The sequence below is a fragment of the Neoarius graeffei genome, chromosome 20 (assembly GCF_027579695.1).
Source record: "Neoarius graeffei isolate fNeoGra1 chromosome 20, fNeoGra1.pri, whole genome shotgun sequence".
Classification (NCBI taxonomy): domain Eukaryota; kingdom Metazoa; phylum Chordata; class Actinopteri; order Siluriformes; family Ariidae; genus Neoarius; species Neoarius graeffei.
Window position 1 is genome coordinate 6,209,238 of NC_083588.1, and position 18,849 is coordinate 6,228,086.

An 18,849-nucleotide genomic window follows, 5' to 3' on the forward strand; every position below is an offset into this window, starting at 1 on the left:
ATAATAATAATAATACACACACACTTCAGGACAAAGTTCTAAACTTTTTCTTGCAAAACGTCTCGAAAGGCGAGTCCCAGAAAGCGCCGTGTCGACTGCTTTTCCTTTCCAAAGCAACTATTTTTGTCCTTCCAGCTACAGCAGGTCCTGTTTTCTGTAACTTGAATACAGGCAATAAACTTAAGTCCACACCCACTCACCCACCCATGTGACCACTCCGATCATAAAAAACGTCTTGCTGGTATTTTTCTCCTTTTAAAGCAGAAATCAATTCTCTCAAAGGGAAGAAAAAAAAAAAAACAACCCACACACAATTATTGTTTTTCCCTCCATTTAAACACTCTGCGCTGACGCAAACAAACAATCTGTGTTAAGTGCCTGATGGAAAAAGATCCTCCGGTATGGATCTCCGTCCAAGTACGGCTGGTTGAGTAACTCGGCACCACGGCAGCAGAAGCACTCCGTGAGCTCAGCGGATTTTACAGGGAGAGGCCGGGCTCTATAAACAGCACCCAACATCAAACTTAGTCTTTCTCTCTCTCTCTCACACACCTCGCCCCAATCTCACAGCTCCGAGCAGCCCCACTCGACTTGCTCCCTAAAGTTGAAGAACTCCTCGATTCCAGTTCTGGCTCACTTGACCAGCAACATCTGTTGTTCTGAGTGTTTCAATAAAAAGGGCTCGTTAAAATTCATGCTCTCTCGCCGTCTTTGGCAGAGGAGAGACGAGGACGAGCGAGGGTCCCCTGTACAGGGACGATAAAGAGGAGGCGAAAGGAAAACAGATTGAGGATTGCATGAGACGGCGGTGTGTGTGTGTGTGGGGGGGAATAAAGGAGAGAGAGAGAGAGAGAGAGAGAGAGAGAGAGAGAGAGAGAGAGAGAGAGAGAGAGAGAGACCGACCAAGTCTGGACACCTGGATTGCTTTATGATGATGGGGATGAATAATTATAAACAAGAACAAAGCACTTCATCTTTTTGACACACACAGAGAGAGAGAGAGAGAGAGAGAGAGAGAGAGAGAGCACAAATGGCATCCGTCCTCTTCAAGACCCACTGTAGCCTTGTGTCACTTTTCAAACCACTGTTGTGAAAAGAAACACGAGGAACACACACACACACACACACACACACACGATCCAGAAAGCTGATCTGACCGCCGTTTCACCTTTTCAAGACTCCAGCAGTGTTACAGCAGGGACGGGTTCTTTCTCTGGTCCACGAGCGAACGCAAATCCACACTGATCAAGTCAGTATGAAGCAAAAGTAACCCCGCCCCAAAGATAAATATGTCGGCTTAATCCCGAAACGACGGATTAAAATAAAAAGGGAGCGCTCTGTGACCTCCTTGCTGTGCGTCGTGAATCACCTACCCGTTCTGAGAGGGGGACATGCTGCCTGACAGCGGCGTGCTGGCGTTAGAGGCGTTGGCGTTAAGCTTGGGAGTGTACGCCACCGGTTTGATGACAGGCCCTGTGCTGCGGTTATTAGTGAAGGCGGAGAAGGGCCGCGCCATCTTGTTTATGGTCGTGCTGGGCGTGAAGGAGTACTTAGGCTGACTGGGTGCAGCAGCGAGCGATCCCTGAGGGTCACACAGTGAAAACACACACCAAAGACAATACCATGCACATCAAACCAAGCACACGCGCGCACGCACACACAGGATGGACAGTCCCAGAACTGGATTTTATAATGGACACGGCAGAGAAAGCCATCAACGGGTGGCGTCCTTGCTGCATTTTAATTCAACACCACCATGTTTACATCTTTGCAAACAAACTCAAACAGTTATTCCAAGTTAGGAAGTAAATCTGCCGTCACCTATTCAGCCTGAGAGAAAGAGAGAGGGCCCTGTGAACACGCCCAATTGTCTGAGTAATATTTCTCTTGGACGGCCGCCAAATCGCACCCTGTGTGTTCTGCTCCCTTGGCACTCAGCGCCTGAGCTTCTTCTGAGTCAAGCTGAGCATTTTAGCTGGCACTGAAATCATAAAACGGTCTTTTTGTGTCTGGATGCGTGCACTGCCCGAAAGCGGCCACACGGTGTCACTGTTTCACCCACACAAAAATCAATGTTTGTCCATGGTTTATATTGAAGTATTTTGAGAAAACATGACCAGATCAAGGCTTTAAATGATTTCTGGGACTGTGCATTCTGTTCCAAAGCAATTCAGATGCAAGAACAAACTTCACAAAATAATAATAATAATAATAAAAATAAATAAAAGCATGTGGCAATTACAACATACCGTGAACAAAACATGACATTCCTGCAGTGTAGTGCAGCAAAAAAAAGTACAAAGCCTCTTGACAATCACAGAATGTCAAATAAACGAGGCTTAAACTATTGATCCTTGGATGATGACATAGATGTGGAAAAAGCATCGAGTGGGCATGTTTGTGTCAACAACTCCAATCATGGATGAATGTTTTAGTCAATACAAGGCTGCGTGACACTGCAGAAGCACTGAGCAGAAATGACAGTTTACCTTTTGTTCACCTCCAGACTGGAAAGCTCTGTTTGAGAGAGAGAGAGAGAGAGAGAGAGAGAGAGAGAGAGAGAGAGAGAGAGAGAGAGAGGTTAACGCAATCGTAAAACTGATAACACGTTGGCATTTCTCTCATAACCAATACTTCATTTCATTAACAGGGACTTGGACAGCAAATGCTCGACATCATCCAATTCGAAGAATAACCAGAAAAAATGTTGTTGCTCAAGAAAATAAACCTCTAATTAATCACTGATAGGGTGAAGTTTTATGATAAACCTTTAAGATTTATCGCGGCGACTCCTTCCATAATCATTTCATATTTCACAAGCTGTCCTTAAAACGTACATGACACAGAGCAACGTGTACAACAGTGATCTCAGAACATTTAATCTTTCCTGATGCACACGTCCGCTTCGTTCCGAGTTGTTTTTTTTTTTTTTATTTTAGATATAAAAATCATGTTACAACTTTTCCGCTTTGCCAGAAACACGAACAAACATTGGCTCTATTTTCAGTGAAAACGTACGTGACTTGCATGATGTTACGTGGGAAACCTATCCTTGAAAATCAGTGCTGGGGAACAAACAAGGTGACGGCTCTATTTGGTCACCCCGACTGCAAATCTGACGCTTCTGTGCATATTTAACAACCAGAACATTCATCCAGAAATGAAGTGTAACTTGATCTAGTACCGGTATTCGACTGCTTCAGCTCCTTCAGGCAAGATTTAAAAGATAAATGAGGAACAATGGAAGGTTTGTTGCAGGGTTTTGTCACCACTCTGTTCAAGTTTGATACTGGAAAAAAATGAATCATTCGTTTCACAAAAAAAATTAAAAAATTAAAAAAAGCTTTCTGTGGTATCAGCGAGCGATCAGAGTTCAGACTCCAAGATGGAAATTATGCAGCCATTCTCCACTGGTGAACCGTTGCGGTTCGAGCTGGGACTTGAGCTCAGCCAAAACTGAGCCAGACATCAAAAAAGCAACAGGGCGAAGGATTTTGTGAGGGATTCGCAGCAGGGTGCCAGGTTGCACCGTTGTGTAAAGTTGTCGATGTTGATTTTAAAACTAACGAAGTAAATACTGAAGACTTAAGTGCATGGAAGAAGAACGTGGAGACAGAAATCTTAGTTTCTCGGTCGTTCGCCTGTGCTACTTACTCTCGATAGATAGCACTGTCTGTGAAGATTCTCAAATCATCCAGGTCATAGTAAACTGTGGGTGGTAGAAATGGGCAACTGGACTTGCTTGAAGATTCTTGAAAACGTTTCACCTCTCATCCAAAAGGCTTCCTCAGTTCTGTCTGACTAATAGGGAGTATCAGATGTTTTCCTCAGACAGAACTGAGGAAGCCTTTTGGATGAGAGGTGAAACGTTTTCAAGAATCTTCAAGCAAGTCCAGTTGCCCATTTCTACCACCCACAGTTTATAGATAGCACTGGCTTGACTGCTAACACTGATGAACGCTACACTGGCTGGAAGGTGACTTCCTTGCCACACCGAGTCGGGGTTAAGCTCACACTGGCCTTCGAGAAGGCCGAGGGCGATACATTTTTGGTCCTTCCCACTATAAATCAAAATCTAATTGGTCACTTCATCCGTCACTTCCTACATAAACATACACTGTCATGGCCTTCTGTCCTGGCAATGAAGTCCTGACCGATGAGTGAGCCGGATCTAAACTCTTCTCAGCTGAGACACAAACAAAACAAAAAAAATCTCATTGGATAACTCGATTTTAATGTTTTCAAAACAGTAATTTCGGTCCTTTCATTCCTGAAGCAAATTTGACAGAAAAGGAGGCCAAATTAGAATTCGAAGGGAATAATTATCATGAAATTATCAAAGAATGAAAGAAAATCAATATAAAATATTTGAAATGCTGATATGTTTGGGCCTCTCTGAAGGACGACAAGGCCTTGACACTTCCCCTCCACCATTCTCCAATTCCTTGGATTTTCATTTCACCCACCATCACACTCGCGACTATTCGATGATCGGAATCTTTATCTTCTGTCCATTTCATCGTCATTCCTGCATAAGCCAAAACTTGCCATCTCCTGCTTTGACATTTCAATGTCGGCAGGCGAGGTAACAAAACGTCATCCGGCTGTGGTCCTCTCGGACCTGGACTTTGCTGACGACAGCTGTCTTCTCGAAGACACGGTCAGTGCTGCCCGAGACTTCCTACACAGAGTCGAGTCTGCCACCCAGGAAACTGGTCTCTACTTCAATTCCTCCAAGACCAAGGTCATGCACATCAACCCTCCTGCTGATTCCCAGGATCTACTAGCTAGCCATGGTTCTGCCACCGAACTAGTCAGCGACTTTATATATCTAGGCAGCTACAGCAACACTGCCTCTGATGTTAAAATACCGAACTTGTCAAGCTTGGGGTGCCTCTCATGCCCTAACAAAAGTATGGAAGGCCCCCATCCAAAAAGCCACGAAGCTCGAAATCTTCAAGTCGCGTGTCGAGTCTATCTTGCTCTATGGGTCCGAATCGTGGACGTTAACCAAAACCCGGAGTGAAAAGCTTGACGCAAACTACACTCTCCTCGTTCGTGCTGCCCTGAATGTTTCTTGCAAGAGCCACACCACCAACAAACGACTCTCTGAAGGCCTACCGCAGATCTCACTGGTCATTCATAACCGCTGTCTGGCCCTTGCTGGCCAAGTGATGACACTGGCCACCAAGGTCCTTCTATGGCAACCAGATAACGAACAAAGACGCGATCGACCATCACTGACCCTGAAGAAACTGATCGAAGAGAACATTGGCCTGGAAAATGATCTCCTGTCTGCCATGTTTGACCAAACTATCTGGAAAGACTTCATAGCGTCACCAACAGGTCTTGGATGACACGGAATGGAATGGAAAACAAAACTCAACACCACATGCCTTTCTTTTACCGTCTCAGTTTTTCTGTGGATGGAATGTAAAAACAGGAATCTTGCAATATATTGTTAATACGTATTGCGATACACAACAAAGTCTTGCAAAACGAAAATTCTCTGCAATACCCAACCCTCATTCTTGAACTCTGACTCTCGTGACCTTCTAGTGAGCTGTAAAGCCGGTTTTCACAAAGTACTCCAAACAAACGACGAATGTCCCGGAGGTGCAAAATTTCAGCACACAAATTCAGACCTGCCAAATCTTCAAGAGGAATAATCAGTCGGGAAATAAACATCTCTCAAATTGACATCGCACCAAGGAACACGGAGCGAGTGATGAATTTTCGATGGAATCTTCGTTTTGCACGCGAATATGGTCAGCGGTCCGAGAGCTGAGCGGAAATACAAACCACATAATCATCGTAATACGAGAAATGAATACGTCAAAGACCCGTCATTATGGTCAAGTTACGAGAGAAGTAGTCACAAAAAGCAAGTGGAACATGTCAAAATCTAGATCTTTCTGTCGCTGTCAAAAAAAAAGCGCAAGAAAAACCACAAACGATATTCTCGTGCAGGACTCTCCATGAGTCTGCATTTCCCGTGACTGTGCATGACTTCCTCGGGGCGCGTCAGGAGCTCTCTGGCCTTTACGAGTCCTGCAACGCGGACGAGGTTATCTGAGCAGAGCACGGCTGCAGGAAACAGGATGGAAGAACAATGTGGGGTGAAGCCATCTCAGTGGACCATAAAGCCATCAAAACACCAGATGTTAAGCGGGAGATGAACCGAAATGAGTCGTTCAGTGGGATTCGACAAATGGCTGTCTCCCTGGGACACTCTATAATCAAACGACTTCTTTATTGAATTAGAATGAATCATGTTTGACTTGGAATTAGATAAAAACTGACAAAGGCAGCAGTCTTTATTCCCGATTCTGGCAGAACTGACAACTACATACCGTGTGTTTTTAATTCATCCGACACGCTAAAACGCAAACAGTAACTGCTTTTGGCTTGTAAAGAGTTCATGAAAACAAGCCACAGTCATGCTGGAAATTTCCACGTTCAAGTCGACCTGTTAAATAGGTTTCACCAAAGTAAGTAATAAATTTGCTAAAGTTACCGATCAAGTTGCTACGCGACTTAGTAAGTAGGTTCTTCCAGGTAGACTGCCTTTCAGATTTTAAGCGTAGGTCAGAAAAAGAATTTTCCCCGAGACCAAATTATTTTTGTTTAGTGGACAGAAAGCTACTGAATTCGAATGACAGACTTCCAATTTTTAGTTTGTTTTGTTTTCTAATAGAACAAATGAACTAATTTAGATCTACGTGGCCCAATATTCCCCGCTATTTTTTCCTGCTTCACCATGACCCAATACAAGATACTACACCACGGGACACATGATGGGCTTTCCCCGTTCATGCAAGGCATTGTGGGATACAAATTTGAAACGGAAGGCAAAAAAAAAAAAAAAGGCAGACGCGAATGTGAGAATGAAAGGAAACGCAGGACCAAACTAATAAATATCGGCGCTCAGCGAGCACCTCGGTGTGATCAGCTGTTCGTTTAGCGACAGAACGATGGAAGTCAGTGCACGGTCAAAGGTAAACCTGCGCATGCGCGCGCACACACACACACACGGACTTCCTCTGTCTGCTTGACTGCGCGAAGCGAGCGATTTCATGCACGTTATTTGCTTTAATCCCCTCAAATTAAATAACTTCCCAGCCACATCACAGAACGGCCTGATATTTTGTGAGATGTTACAGAAATAAACGTATATCACAATGACCACATTTCAGAGGGAACCAAATTTCACTGATTTTCTGAAATTGAAAGGCCGTACAGCTTTAAGTAGGCAAGAAACTAAGTTACTAAGAAAGTAAGAAACTTCTGAAGTAAATTTCAAAAGTTACCAAGTGAAATACAAAGTACGTCAGCAAGTACTAAACCCAAGTTTGACACAAATCAGGCTAAGTCACCAGAGTTCCAAAGTCCATCATGGAGTGAGATAAAAAATAAAAAAAAATATTTGAGTAAATAAGGTACTAAGCAAGTGCAGAACCTACTTCGACAATTAAATCCACAAGAAAGTTATCAAGTTACGAATTTACCAAGTTAGTTGCGAAATTAGATCAGCAAGCAACCAAGCTAATCACGTTGTCAAATAAGATGGTAAACAAGTTGGTTCTTTTCCATGTTATTCAAGTTTCTCAGTAAGTCATTATGCTACCAAGCAAGGACCAAGTGAAATATTACATCAGAAAGTTACAAAGCACGCAAGTGATGAATAAACTGACTTTGGAACTTTCTTCATCAGGAAATTACTCAGGAAGAAAAAGTTTCCAATGAGTTACGAAGATACTAATTAAGTTCCTCAGCACCAAAGTCAGGATGTACCAAATAGGTGCTAATCAAGTCAGCTCCAAAGTCAAGTAAATAAATGCTTCGAAACAACTAAGTACATAAACTAAGTAACCAGGCTATCAAGTAACTAAGTAAGTTCAGAAAGTTGTCTATGTTCGGAAGTAAGATAAGACAATAAGTAACTCAGATACAGAGTTAATAAGAAGGAAAGTTCCTTGTTACACTAACCCTGTATCTGAAATCACTCACTCGTTCACTCCTCCCTGCTCACTATATAGGAAATTACTCTCTTGACGTCTACGTATACAGCGAGCTCGTTGGTAAAATGAAAAAAACGTTTTCGGACACTACTCTGTCATGCCATTATTTACGTCATTACTGTCGCATGATTAAAACGTGCCAGGTCAGTCGGCTGATGGGTTTTCAGAATAAAATACACGCGTGTGTTTTTGTGATAATTATACTGAGCGTATTTCATACATGAATAAGCACAAAGTACTTTGTGTCTGTTGCATCTTTCAGGTCATTTAAATCAAGGCTGAATATCTACTTTCTTTCCCGCTGCCTTTTATTAAATCAGATTTGATTTGCTTCAGCGCGGCCGCAATGCACGATGAGATATATTGCTTGGTTCGTGACCATCGGTTGTACGGTACACTACTTTTCGTGATGCGTTGTTCGATACTCTGTGTGCGCTAAATCGGGTGTGATAATTCTCACTGTACGTTCGGACAGCGCGACAAAACGTGGGGGTCGCCTCTATCTTGAGTAGGGAGTGATTTCGGACACGGGGTTAAAGGGGAACTGAAGTCATTTTTAAACTTGTTTTATTTTTTCTTCATTAACGTGTTATTCAATTACGTTTTGGGTTTTAGTAACCTTATATCGCGACTCGTATCGGCAACTAATTGCAATTAAATATGATACTTATCGGCCTGTTCGGTTTTTAGCCGTGTTGAATTTAGTTCGTTTGGTCCACGGCAGGCGTCGCTTATCCGCACGATCTTCACGAGACTTGTGCGAGACTTCGAAACGTGAAGCGTCAGCCAGGTGTCAGTGCCGCCATTTTGAAAACTGTTTTCCAAACGAAGTATTGCACAAAAACGAGTTTAAATGACGATTACTGCCTACTTTTTTCAAACTTTCCTGATTGCTATCAAAACAAACAAAACTTCCGGCTTGATTACGTCAGCATTCGAAAGAGGGCGCGCGCGTCTTTTGACAACGTCGGCAGATGTTGGTCACTTTGATTTCCGCTGTACGTTTACTTCCGTCCTACGATGTCTCACACAGGTCTCGACGAATCTCGTTTACGGCCATCGCTTTGACATATGGACTGATATATTACAGAGCGTATTTCAAACACTCATAACTCTATACAGCAGCGACAAAATGGCTAAATAAACAGAATTTTGAGAAAAAAAAAATTGCCTTCAGTTCACTTTTAAGTAAATAAGAAAAATCATCAATTGAGGAAAGTATCGGCAAAGTTCGCAAATAAACATGCTTTCGAGCCCTGCTTTGGAAATGCAATTGAGTTTTCCTCAGTAAAAATTCATCTTATATCTTCAACACTTTTTTTTGTAAAGCGACGTCGTTTCTTCAAACTCGAGCATTTTTTCCCAGTGCAAGATAACCAACCAAATTTCTTCAACAGTAAAAACCACAAAAAAGCCATTTCACGCCAACTGTGACCGAACCTGCTTCCTCTTTTTCGGGAGGAATGTCGAGTAGGACTCAGAAGTGCTCGATAAAAATCTCACTGCTAAAATAAGTACTTCCTCCATTTTGGATTTTTTTGCACTGCGGCATGAAGAACCGCCTCTTCAGGTCTCTTGAGACAGCTTAGTGGCCACGTTATCGGTTATAGATCCACTGATGCCCCTTTTCCACCAAAGCAGTTCCAGGGCCGGTTCGGGGCCAGTGCTTCGTTTGGAACCGGGTTTTCTGTTTCCACTGACAAAGAACTGACTCTGGGGCCAGAAAAACCGGTTCCAGGCTAGTACCAACTCTCTGCTGGGCCAGAGGAAAGAACCGCTTACGTCGGGGGGGCGGGGGGGGGGGGGGGGGGGGGGGGGGCGGAGTTGTTAAGACCAACAACAATAAGACTGCGAAAGATCGCCATTTTTAAGCGACGAGAAGCAGCAGCTGTACAAACGCAAAGTCATCCATTATTATTATTATTGCTGCTGCTGCTTCTTCCGTATTGTTTTTGCTTCGATATTCGCGCCAAGGTTTATGCAAACGTAGCGACGTAACTGACGTATACAGCGACGTAACTGACATATACAGTGACGTAATGATGTGGCTTCCCTTAGCACCACGAGCTATGGAAAAGCAAACTGGTTCTCAGCTGGCTCGCAAGTTGAACGTGTTGTGAACCAGCACCAGCCCCGAACCAGCCCTGGAACTGATTTGGTGGAAAAGGGGTAAGATTTCCACGACAAAACCTTTGTTTGTCCCGATTGTCATGGAAAAACGTAGTTACATCAGCAGACAAAAGGCGAGCGGGACAGCCGTTTGAGAGACAGAGAGAGAGAGAGAGACACTGAGTACTGTGCCGAGATTTCAGGATCAGAGATGCCAAGAATGCCTCCAAATATATAACGTCATTCCACGCATGATCCTTCACTTCCACGCACAGTCCACAAGAAAAACGGTGTACGACAGGATCTATCCAAATTGAGAAAAAACAGCCACATACGGACGACCTGTGCACTAGAAGATATCTCAAGATCATCATACTGTATGAAGCTGAACAAAGCCAGTCATCTCCACTGCACTGAAATTAAAATGAATCACGTGCAGGAACGTCCAGGCTGAACGGTTTCCAGAATAAGCCTGTGTGACTCGTTCGAAAGAGACGCTGAATCAAACCGGAAAGGTCGTCGGCTTCGCTAAAGAAAACCTCTCGAGTAACCACACGGACAAGTTCTGACTCACACCTTCAATTACACCCACTCGCACACAATGAACGTGGCAATTTTACTGCAACCGGCTACAACACGACAAAGTGCTGCAACAAAGAGAGCGGAAAAACCACAGCGGACAGGGTTACGGCTTCAATAAACTGCGCTTTTACAGAGTTAGCGGGAGGAGCGTCCGAGTAGACGCAGTCCTGAAGTAGAGACGAGATCGTGTGACTGTTCGAACCATCATCTTTCAGCGAGTTTTGTTACGTTCAAACAAACATCCCAGTTTTCATTGGAGCCGTCTGACATTTCGCCAAATAAGGAATCGTGATAACTCAAGGGCACCGAGATGATATTCGTGGTGACATTCCGTGGAAAAACCTCAAGGAGATTTCAATACAAAAAAGCAACAAAAAGTGGACTGAAAGGATATGATGGAAAGAACATCTTTTTTTTTTTTTTCACAAATTGCTCCTGTCATTTCGCCGGTTTGTTTACCTTCTTCATCTTTAAGCGTTCAAATTTGTTGCATTTTTTTGACACCGCTTCAAAAGCTCACAGATGTTTGGAAATTACAGAACTGACATGTCCAAGGAAGAACGAAAAGAAGTGTCGAAAGCTATTCTATACTTCGGCACGATCGTCAGATGTTTCGTATGAAGGCTTTATTTATCGGATTTGCAAAAAACAAAAACGCTCCATTTCTCAAAATCCAGTGAATGTGGATCGAATAAAAGAGTTATTCTGCTCAAGCTCGTCATACACGGCTGCTACACGATCAGCTCATGTGAAATATACAAAAATCAAAATCAGCTGCTTCCAAAAACCAGACATAAATGTCTTGTCCAAAAAAACAAGACGACAGAGTCATGTATATCCCCCGCCCTGTAAACCAACTATATACCAAGTTTCAAGATATTATTTGTCACAGTTTTCAAGTTGTCCGACCTCTTGACACTGACCTCAGCAACCCACGGCATAAACCCACCGGACCTTTGGTCCAGCTGAGCTAAAAATTTTAATTTCTCTCATTTCTTAGGATCAAAAGGCACATATACATTACTTAAAGGGGAACTAAAGGCAAATTTTTTTATCATCAAAATTCTATTTCTCTCATTTTATTAAATATCGGAATGCATTTCTGATCGCTATTTTGTCGCTGCTATAGCAAGTTATGAGTGTTTGAAATACGCTCTGTAATATATCAGTCCGTATGTCAAAGCAACGGCCGTAAACGAGTAGCCGGGGCCCGCCCATCCTAAGTGTGACGCAACACGAGGGCCTGTTGCGAGCTTAGTCTGGCCAGGCAAGCTATCTCCAGCTCTTCCAAGCTCCCGAAAAATCGGGAGCCAATCAACTTTGAGCATCTCCAACGGCCCTGGGTAGAGGCGTGTTCAAGGCAGTGACGTAGTAGAACTGCGACCGGAAGCCATAGATTGTTTACAGAATCTATGCCGGAAGTGCTTCATTCACTAGAAACATTACGAACATGGAGCAGCGGCAAGCCTTTGACACAGCGGTAGATGCTGTATTGAAAGCATTCAACGGGAAGTTCTCATTGAAAACGGAGCAAAGAGCAGCCCTGGAGGTATTCATCTTCTTCCTGTTACTCAAGCAGTTTCCGTCGCGTCACATACGTCAGAGGAAAGAGTGATGTGATTGGTTTAAGCTTCGTCACAGCCTTTTCTGGCTTCGACCAGTAGCAAACTGAGGCATTTCAGGGAGGCGGGTCAACCATGCCTTTGGGAAACGGTTGGGCTTAATATCTTTGCCAGACCAAATGCTCGCAGAGCTTTGAAGTCGCATTAGCCAGACTAGTAAACGAGATTCATCGAGACCTGTGCGAGACATCGTAGGACAGAAGTAAAAGTGACCAATACCTGCCGACGTTGTCAAAAGACGCGCGTGCCCTCTTTTGAACACTGACGTAATCGAGCTGGAAGTTTTGTTTGTTTTGATAGCAATCAGGAAAGTTTGAAAAAAGTAGGCAGTAATCGTCATTTAAACTCGTTTTTGTGCAATACTTCGTTTGGAAAACAGTTTTCAAAATGACAGCAAAATTTCAAAAATTTCATCAAGATCGCGCGGATAAGCGACGCCTGCCGTGGACCAAACGAACTAAATTCAACACGGCTAAAAACTGAACAGGCCGATAAGTATAATATTTAATTGCAATTAGTTGCCGATACGAGTCACGATATAAGGTTACTAAAACCCAAAACGTAATTGAATAACACGTTAGTTAAGAAATAAAGCAAGTTTAAAAATGACTTCAGTTCTCCTTTAACCCCGTGTCCGAAATCACTCCCTACTCACGATAGAGGCGACCTCATCCACATTTTGTCGCGCTGTCCGAACGTACAGTGAGAATTATCACACCCGATTTAGCGCACGCAGAGTATCCAACAATGCATCACGAAAAGTAGTGTACCGTACAACCGATGGTCACGAACCAAGCAATAGATCTCATCGTGCATTGCGGCCACGCTGAAAGAAATCAAATCAAAAGCCTCAAATCTGATTTAATAAAAGGCAGCGGGAAAGAAAGTAGATATTCAGCCTTGATTTAAAAGACCTGAAAGACGCAACAGACAAGTTTAAAAATGACTTCAGTTCTCCTTTAGACAGGGATGAGAGTGGGCGGTCACCAAAAAAGCACAAAACAAGATGGCGCCCGAAGCCGGGGGTCTGGGAGGGATAACCCCCCCCCCCCAGGAAAATTTTGAAAAATAAGGCCTTACAAACCACTTCTCCTGCAATCGGAGCTGTAGTAGATAAAAAATCTCTTGTCTTTTTTATATATTTACATGAAAATGTGTTTCAAATCAATAGGAGTATTGTTTGAATTCAAAATAAAATCACATTCTACATTCAAGGCTATGGTTATAATTTATGATCAACAAAAATGACAAACTAAATTCACATTAAACGCAAGTTTTATTAATTATCAAAATGTTCATATATTAAATAAAATTTCTTAGGGAGAAAAGGTCAGTCTCCCTATGTCCTCATTAGTTGCATATGATTTCAAAAAGTCTTTTGAAATATTTAAAGTTTTCAAAACTGTCAGCATTAATTCAGATTTCCTGACCATCATATACATGTTCAATGTATTAAATCAAACGAATGCTAAGTCAGGGTTCCCACAGTTTTTCAGGCTTCTTTTTTAATGACTTTTAATGACCAATTTTCATTTTTTTTAAGGACCCAATGACCAAAACTGAATATCACTGGTGTGAAATTGCCTATTGTAACAATCACTTGCTTGTTTTCCCCACACTTCGTCTGCTTGTTTTCTTTATGACTCTTAAAGGACTTTTCTTGACCAAATCTTGCAACAAGTGCAGCAATTCCTGATATGTCTCATATTTAAAACGATTTTAAGAAAACCTCAACGGTGGGTGAGGAAATGGTTAGTGGCTAAAAATAAAAAATATAAAGAATATTCCATTTAGAGTAAAATTTATTTCACAAGATTTTCATTTTGTTCAGGAACAATTGAAACTAAAAAGTATTAAATTGACACAGGCAGCGGTCTCAAAAGTAGCCGGTCACCGGCGGCAAATCGCCGGCTATGGCTTGTTATGCCGCCAGCTATTGTCAGTCGAGTCACAAAATTTAATATTAAATATTTCTGACAAAAAAAGCAAAAAAAGTTGTGAACGTAAATTACATCCACTATGTCATGCATGTCCGTTGCCGCGTCAACTGTGTTTACATCCTCGACACGAGTGCAGCCATTACTGCCACCTGTGTTGCCAGATTACGCGGTTTCCCGCCCAATTTGGGCGGTCTTAAGTGCATTTTGGCGGGTTTTGAACATATTTTGGGCTGTAAAACGTCAGCAACATATTTTTTTACTTAATACAAGAAATTAATGGATGCCAACATTTTTGCCAAAATGGTATTTTATTTTCCATTGTTTAGGCAGCTTCAGCATCATACTGTGAGATTCTGTTCAAATTGTTTTTTTTCTTCTATGAAGTCTGAGCCATTTATTTTATTAGTTTATAATTATTGTTTAATTTAGTCTTCAGGAGAGACTGCCTGCACACAGTACTAGTATTACCGTATTTTCTGGACTATAAGCCGCTACTTTTTTCCTAGGTTTTGAACCATGCGGCTTATACAAAGGTGCGGCTATTCTGTGGATTTTTCTTCCACCGCTAGGGGCGCTCTAACCGGAAGTAGAATCAAAAATAAGATAGACGAAAAATCAATGCAAAGAAGAATTAGCAGATCTTTAGCAGATAGAACACGCACGACAAATTACTAACTGGTAATTATTTTCAAATCCAGCAAAGATGATTAAAGTGACTTGTGGTTTCAAACACAGGAGAAATGAAGGTAAATAAATACCGGTTATTTTCTCTTGGTTCTGTTCCGTTTTAATCAGCAAAGCTGCTGCCGTGTTAAAAGGCACTGTTCGGAAAGAATCTGTTCAGGTACATACATGTACATTTACAGTACAAAATCGTTCTGTACATGCAGTAAATATCTAATTTTTCAACATAGATATCTGCGGCTTATAGCCCGGTGCGGCTTGTATATCTTTTTTTTTTTATTTTTTTTTAAAAATAGAGCGGATGCGGCTTATATACAGGTGCGCTCTATAGTCCAGAAAATACGGTAATAGTTTTTTTCTTACATGAAAGCTGAGGCATTTATATTATATTTTAAGGTACCTTCATGTCATGCTGTGAGGTTCTCTGCACTTTAACTTTTGAACCAAGAGGTGCATTTGGATAAGTAAAGCCTATTTTTCTGCATTTTTGTAGTCCTGGTCATCTTTTATATTGGTAAAGTTGTTTATAGGACCATTTCTCAGTGTCTGTTTTTTTAATCAATAGTTTTTCAGTAATAACTTAATAATTAACATATCACTCAATTTTAAACAACCCCCGCGCCTCCCCCATAGTCTCCAAAATTTCTGTGGGAAACACTGGCGTGCGTAACAACGCTAATCAAGCTTAAGCTAGACGACCCGCCTCAAATACCCGTCCCGGGTAAATGTTATCCCAATTTTAGATGGCCTGTTCCAAACCATCCCGCCCCATGAAAAATTCGTACTTGCATCTCTCTCTCTCTCTCTCTCTCTAGCTATATATATATATATATATATATATATATATATATATATATATATATATATATATATATATCCCTGCACGCTTTGCGTGCATTATGTCTGCCGCTGGCAGACATTTTACCATTTTGCACCCTGCTGTAAATTATTTGTACCCTGCTATTCTCCCAAACTTTAAAGCCCCTGCACAGGGTGGCCCAGAACCCCTTGCTATTCTTATGTTATGGAATACATTTTCTAATGAGTCTGCATGTTTCTATACATGTTATAGACAGATTGAAAGTCGTATGTTTTGTTAATCCATGTGTCCATTAATACACATCAATGGCGGGCGACCGAGCTGATACGAAGTAGTCACGTGACCCTGTTCGGGACTGATCCCGAACAGCGCCACGTGGTTCTGGGCTATTCTCAAAAGCAGACACCAGGGGTCGCCACTATACACTTTGTTCAGCCCCTGACCGCTAGTGCAGTTCACCTGTGAAACAGGGTCGTTTGCGCGAATCGGGGCAGCGGGAACAGCGTTTTCGGAAATTAAAAATGTGTTATTAGAAGGGAGACGAAAAAAAACCCTGATTTTTAAGGACTTTTATTGACTTTAACAGATTTTCATCAATTTTATGGATAATTAAGTACTTAATTTTACAAATTCATTTTTTAGGACTTTTATGGACTTTAAGGACCTGTACGAACACTAAGTTTATGGGATAATGTCTGTGTACACTTTATACAATTATTTATAGTTCACAGTCACTTCTCATTTTCATTTAATCATTTCGACGACTTCTTCAGCCTTTTGGCCAAAGACAAAAGCTTGACAACTTGTCTCTGTTTTTTATACCAGCATCAATTTCACGTACCTTCGCTTTGTCTCGCTTGTCAATTGTATTCGGCATTTTGAGTAAAAAAGCCGATACGAAAGAGAAACGTATTTTTGAAGCACAGCGACGATGAACATGTGCAAGTTTCGATAAAATAGAACAGATGCGGGGACTTTTGTAAGAACTGTTATGATTGGCTTTTGTTCTCTCCCACACTCTTGTAAGAACTGTTATGATTGGCTATCATGCTCTCGCCAGCGATGTTTTGGCCAATTACATTGTAGAAAACACGTATTCTACCGTGAGACTTAGCGAGACTAAAGATGGCGAAACTGTAAACATGTAACATCGTCGTACGCTTGAGTATCACGAAGGAACATACCCCAACCCCCCTCAATGAAAAAAAAAAAAATCTCAACGGATTTGGCATAATATCGATTTTTGCTCAGAAAAAGCGGAAATCCGCCGAACAGCGGAAAACTCTCATTCCTGTTTAGATCAACATATACCAACTTTCAAGACCATACCGCTCATAGTTTTCAAGTTCTGCTCCGGAAACAAAACCTACCCCGAAGACTAACCTGAGACCAAGCCTGAAATTGTTTCCATGGAAACATGAAAAATGACAATTTCTTAGTCTGAAAAGACACATCTGCATCACCTTGTTAACATGTATACCGAGTTTCAAATCCGTATCATGAAGAGTTTTGGATATACGCTCCGGAAACAAACGTTGCTCTTAGAAACTAAGTCAAAATCTATTTTTAGGTTAAAATTTAAAAAAATACTACTGTTTCTTTTTACCCAAAAAATCCAAAATAGCAAAAGGCACCAGTTCACATGTTGCTTGATAACATATACAAAAGTTTTAGGAAGATATCTTCAGTAGTTTAAAAAAAAAAAAAAAAGATATGGCCTGGAAACAAAAACGTGACCGGACAGACAGCCGGACAGACACCATTTCTATTTACAGGGTTTTTTCTAGAAAAATTTAGTATGAGGGCGCTCACTATGGCGAGGAAGCGAAGCAACCGGGGGGGGGGTATGGTGCCGGTCGTCCGTCCCCCCCTCCGCCGTGCAAAGCCTTTGAGGCTACAATGGGGCATTCTGAGGCTATCTGAGAGGGAAATTGTAACAAATTGTCAACATTCAGCGCGTTTACATGCACATAGAGAGAATCGAATTTCTGCCGTTGCTCGACTGAAATCGAAGTTCAAAATGCCATGTATACACCTTAATTCGGCCGAAATTGAACCGAACTTGATTTCTCGGAATCGAGCTACACGACCTAGATTATGCGATTTCTGCCGAGCTACTTACTGCATGTAAACCCTATCGAGCTACATAGTCGAGCTACTTACTTCAGCACTGCCCCTTCCGGAAGTGACGAGTGACGAGACCACAAGCAGGAAACACAACAGCCTCGGTCGGCATGACAACGGCATGAATCTTTTCTTTTTGTGGCATGGTTTGCACCGTTAAAATTTAGCTCACTTACTGTATCACCAAATACATCTGTACAGCTGTTGCATAACTGTGAACTGTGTACATAAACAAGTCATTGTATGTGTGTGTGTGTGTGTGTGTGTGTGTGTGTATATATAGATGTCCAACATCTGAAGAATGTCAATAAAAACAAAACAATTGAACTTTTTGTGTGTTTAAGACATGTTAAATTGTAAACAAAAAATGGACTTTAGAAAAAATTTTTTGTAAGCAAAAAATGGACTTTAGAAAAATACACAATTGTGCAAAATAAGTTGTCTTACAAAACATTGGTCTGTGCAGGACAGCTTATAGCCATACAGTCTGTTAGAGCAAGCCTAACAGCTTGAGCACGGAACTTGTGAACACAGAACTGCCAGTGTTGCCAGATTGGGCGGTTTTAAGTGCATTTTGGCGGATTTGAACATGTTTTGGGCTGGAAAACGTCAGCAGTATCTGGCAACACTGCTGATAACTTTGTTTATACTCTTGAATAGCTCTTCTTCATGACGACAACCGGAAGTGTACCAACACGATGGGGCGTGTAGCGCCACCTGTGGCTCGGGTGCACAATGTACCTCACACAATAACTCGATTAACTTGTGTGCATGTAGGATTGGATTTCTCTGGCACCCCTGCTGGGACCCTTAGCTCGATTACCGACAGTAGCTCGATTTGGATGTGCATGTAAACGCACTGATTGAAAAAGAAAAGTAAAGTAATCTTCTTCTGACCCGGACAGTCTTTGGCTTTCTTCCGTTTCGTGCCGCGGGATGACATCTTT

At 42.0% G+C, this 18,849-nt stretch overlaps 1 protein-coding gene across 8 annotated transcripts in view; it reads right to left on the reverse strand.

Moving 5' to 3' along the window:
* pdlim7 (PDZ and LIM domain 7) overlaps nt 1-18,849 on the reverse strand; it is an 84,949-nt gene that overhangs the window by 25,528 nt on the left and 40,572 nt on the right. For 5 of the 8 annotated variants that reach the window (XM_060901167.1, XM_060901169.1, XM_060901168.1 and 2 more), the window contains 2 exons: nt 2,490-2,517; nt 1,374-1,582 (listed from right to left, as the gene is read on the reverse strand). In XM_060901167.1, the coding sequence (XP_060757150.1) occupies nt 1,374-1,582; nt 2,490-2,517 (237 nt within the window). The remainder of the gene's footprint in view (nt 1-1,373; nt 1,583-2,489; nt 2,518-18,849) is intronic. The other 3 variants (XM_060901174.1, XM_060901171.1, XM_060901170.1) reach the window with 1 other exon arrangement.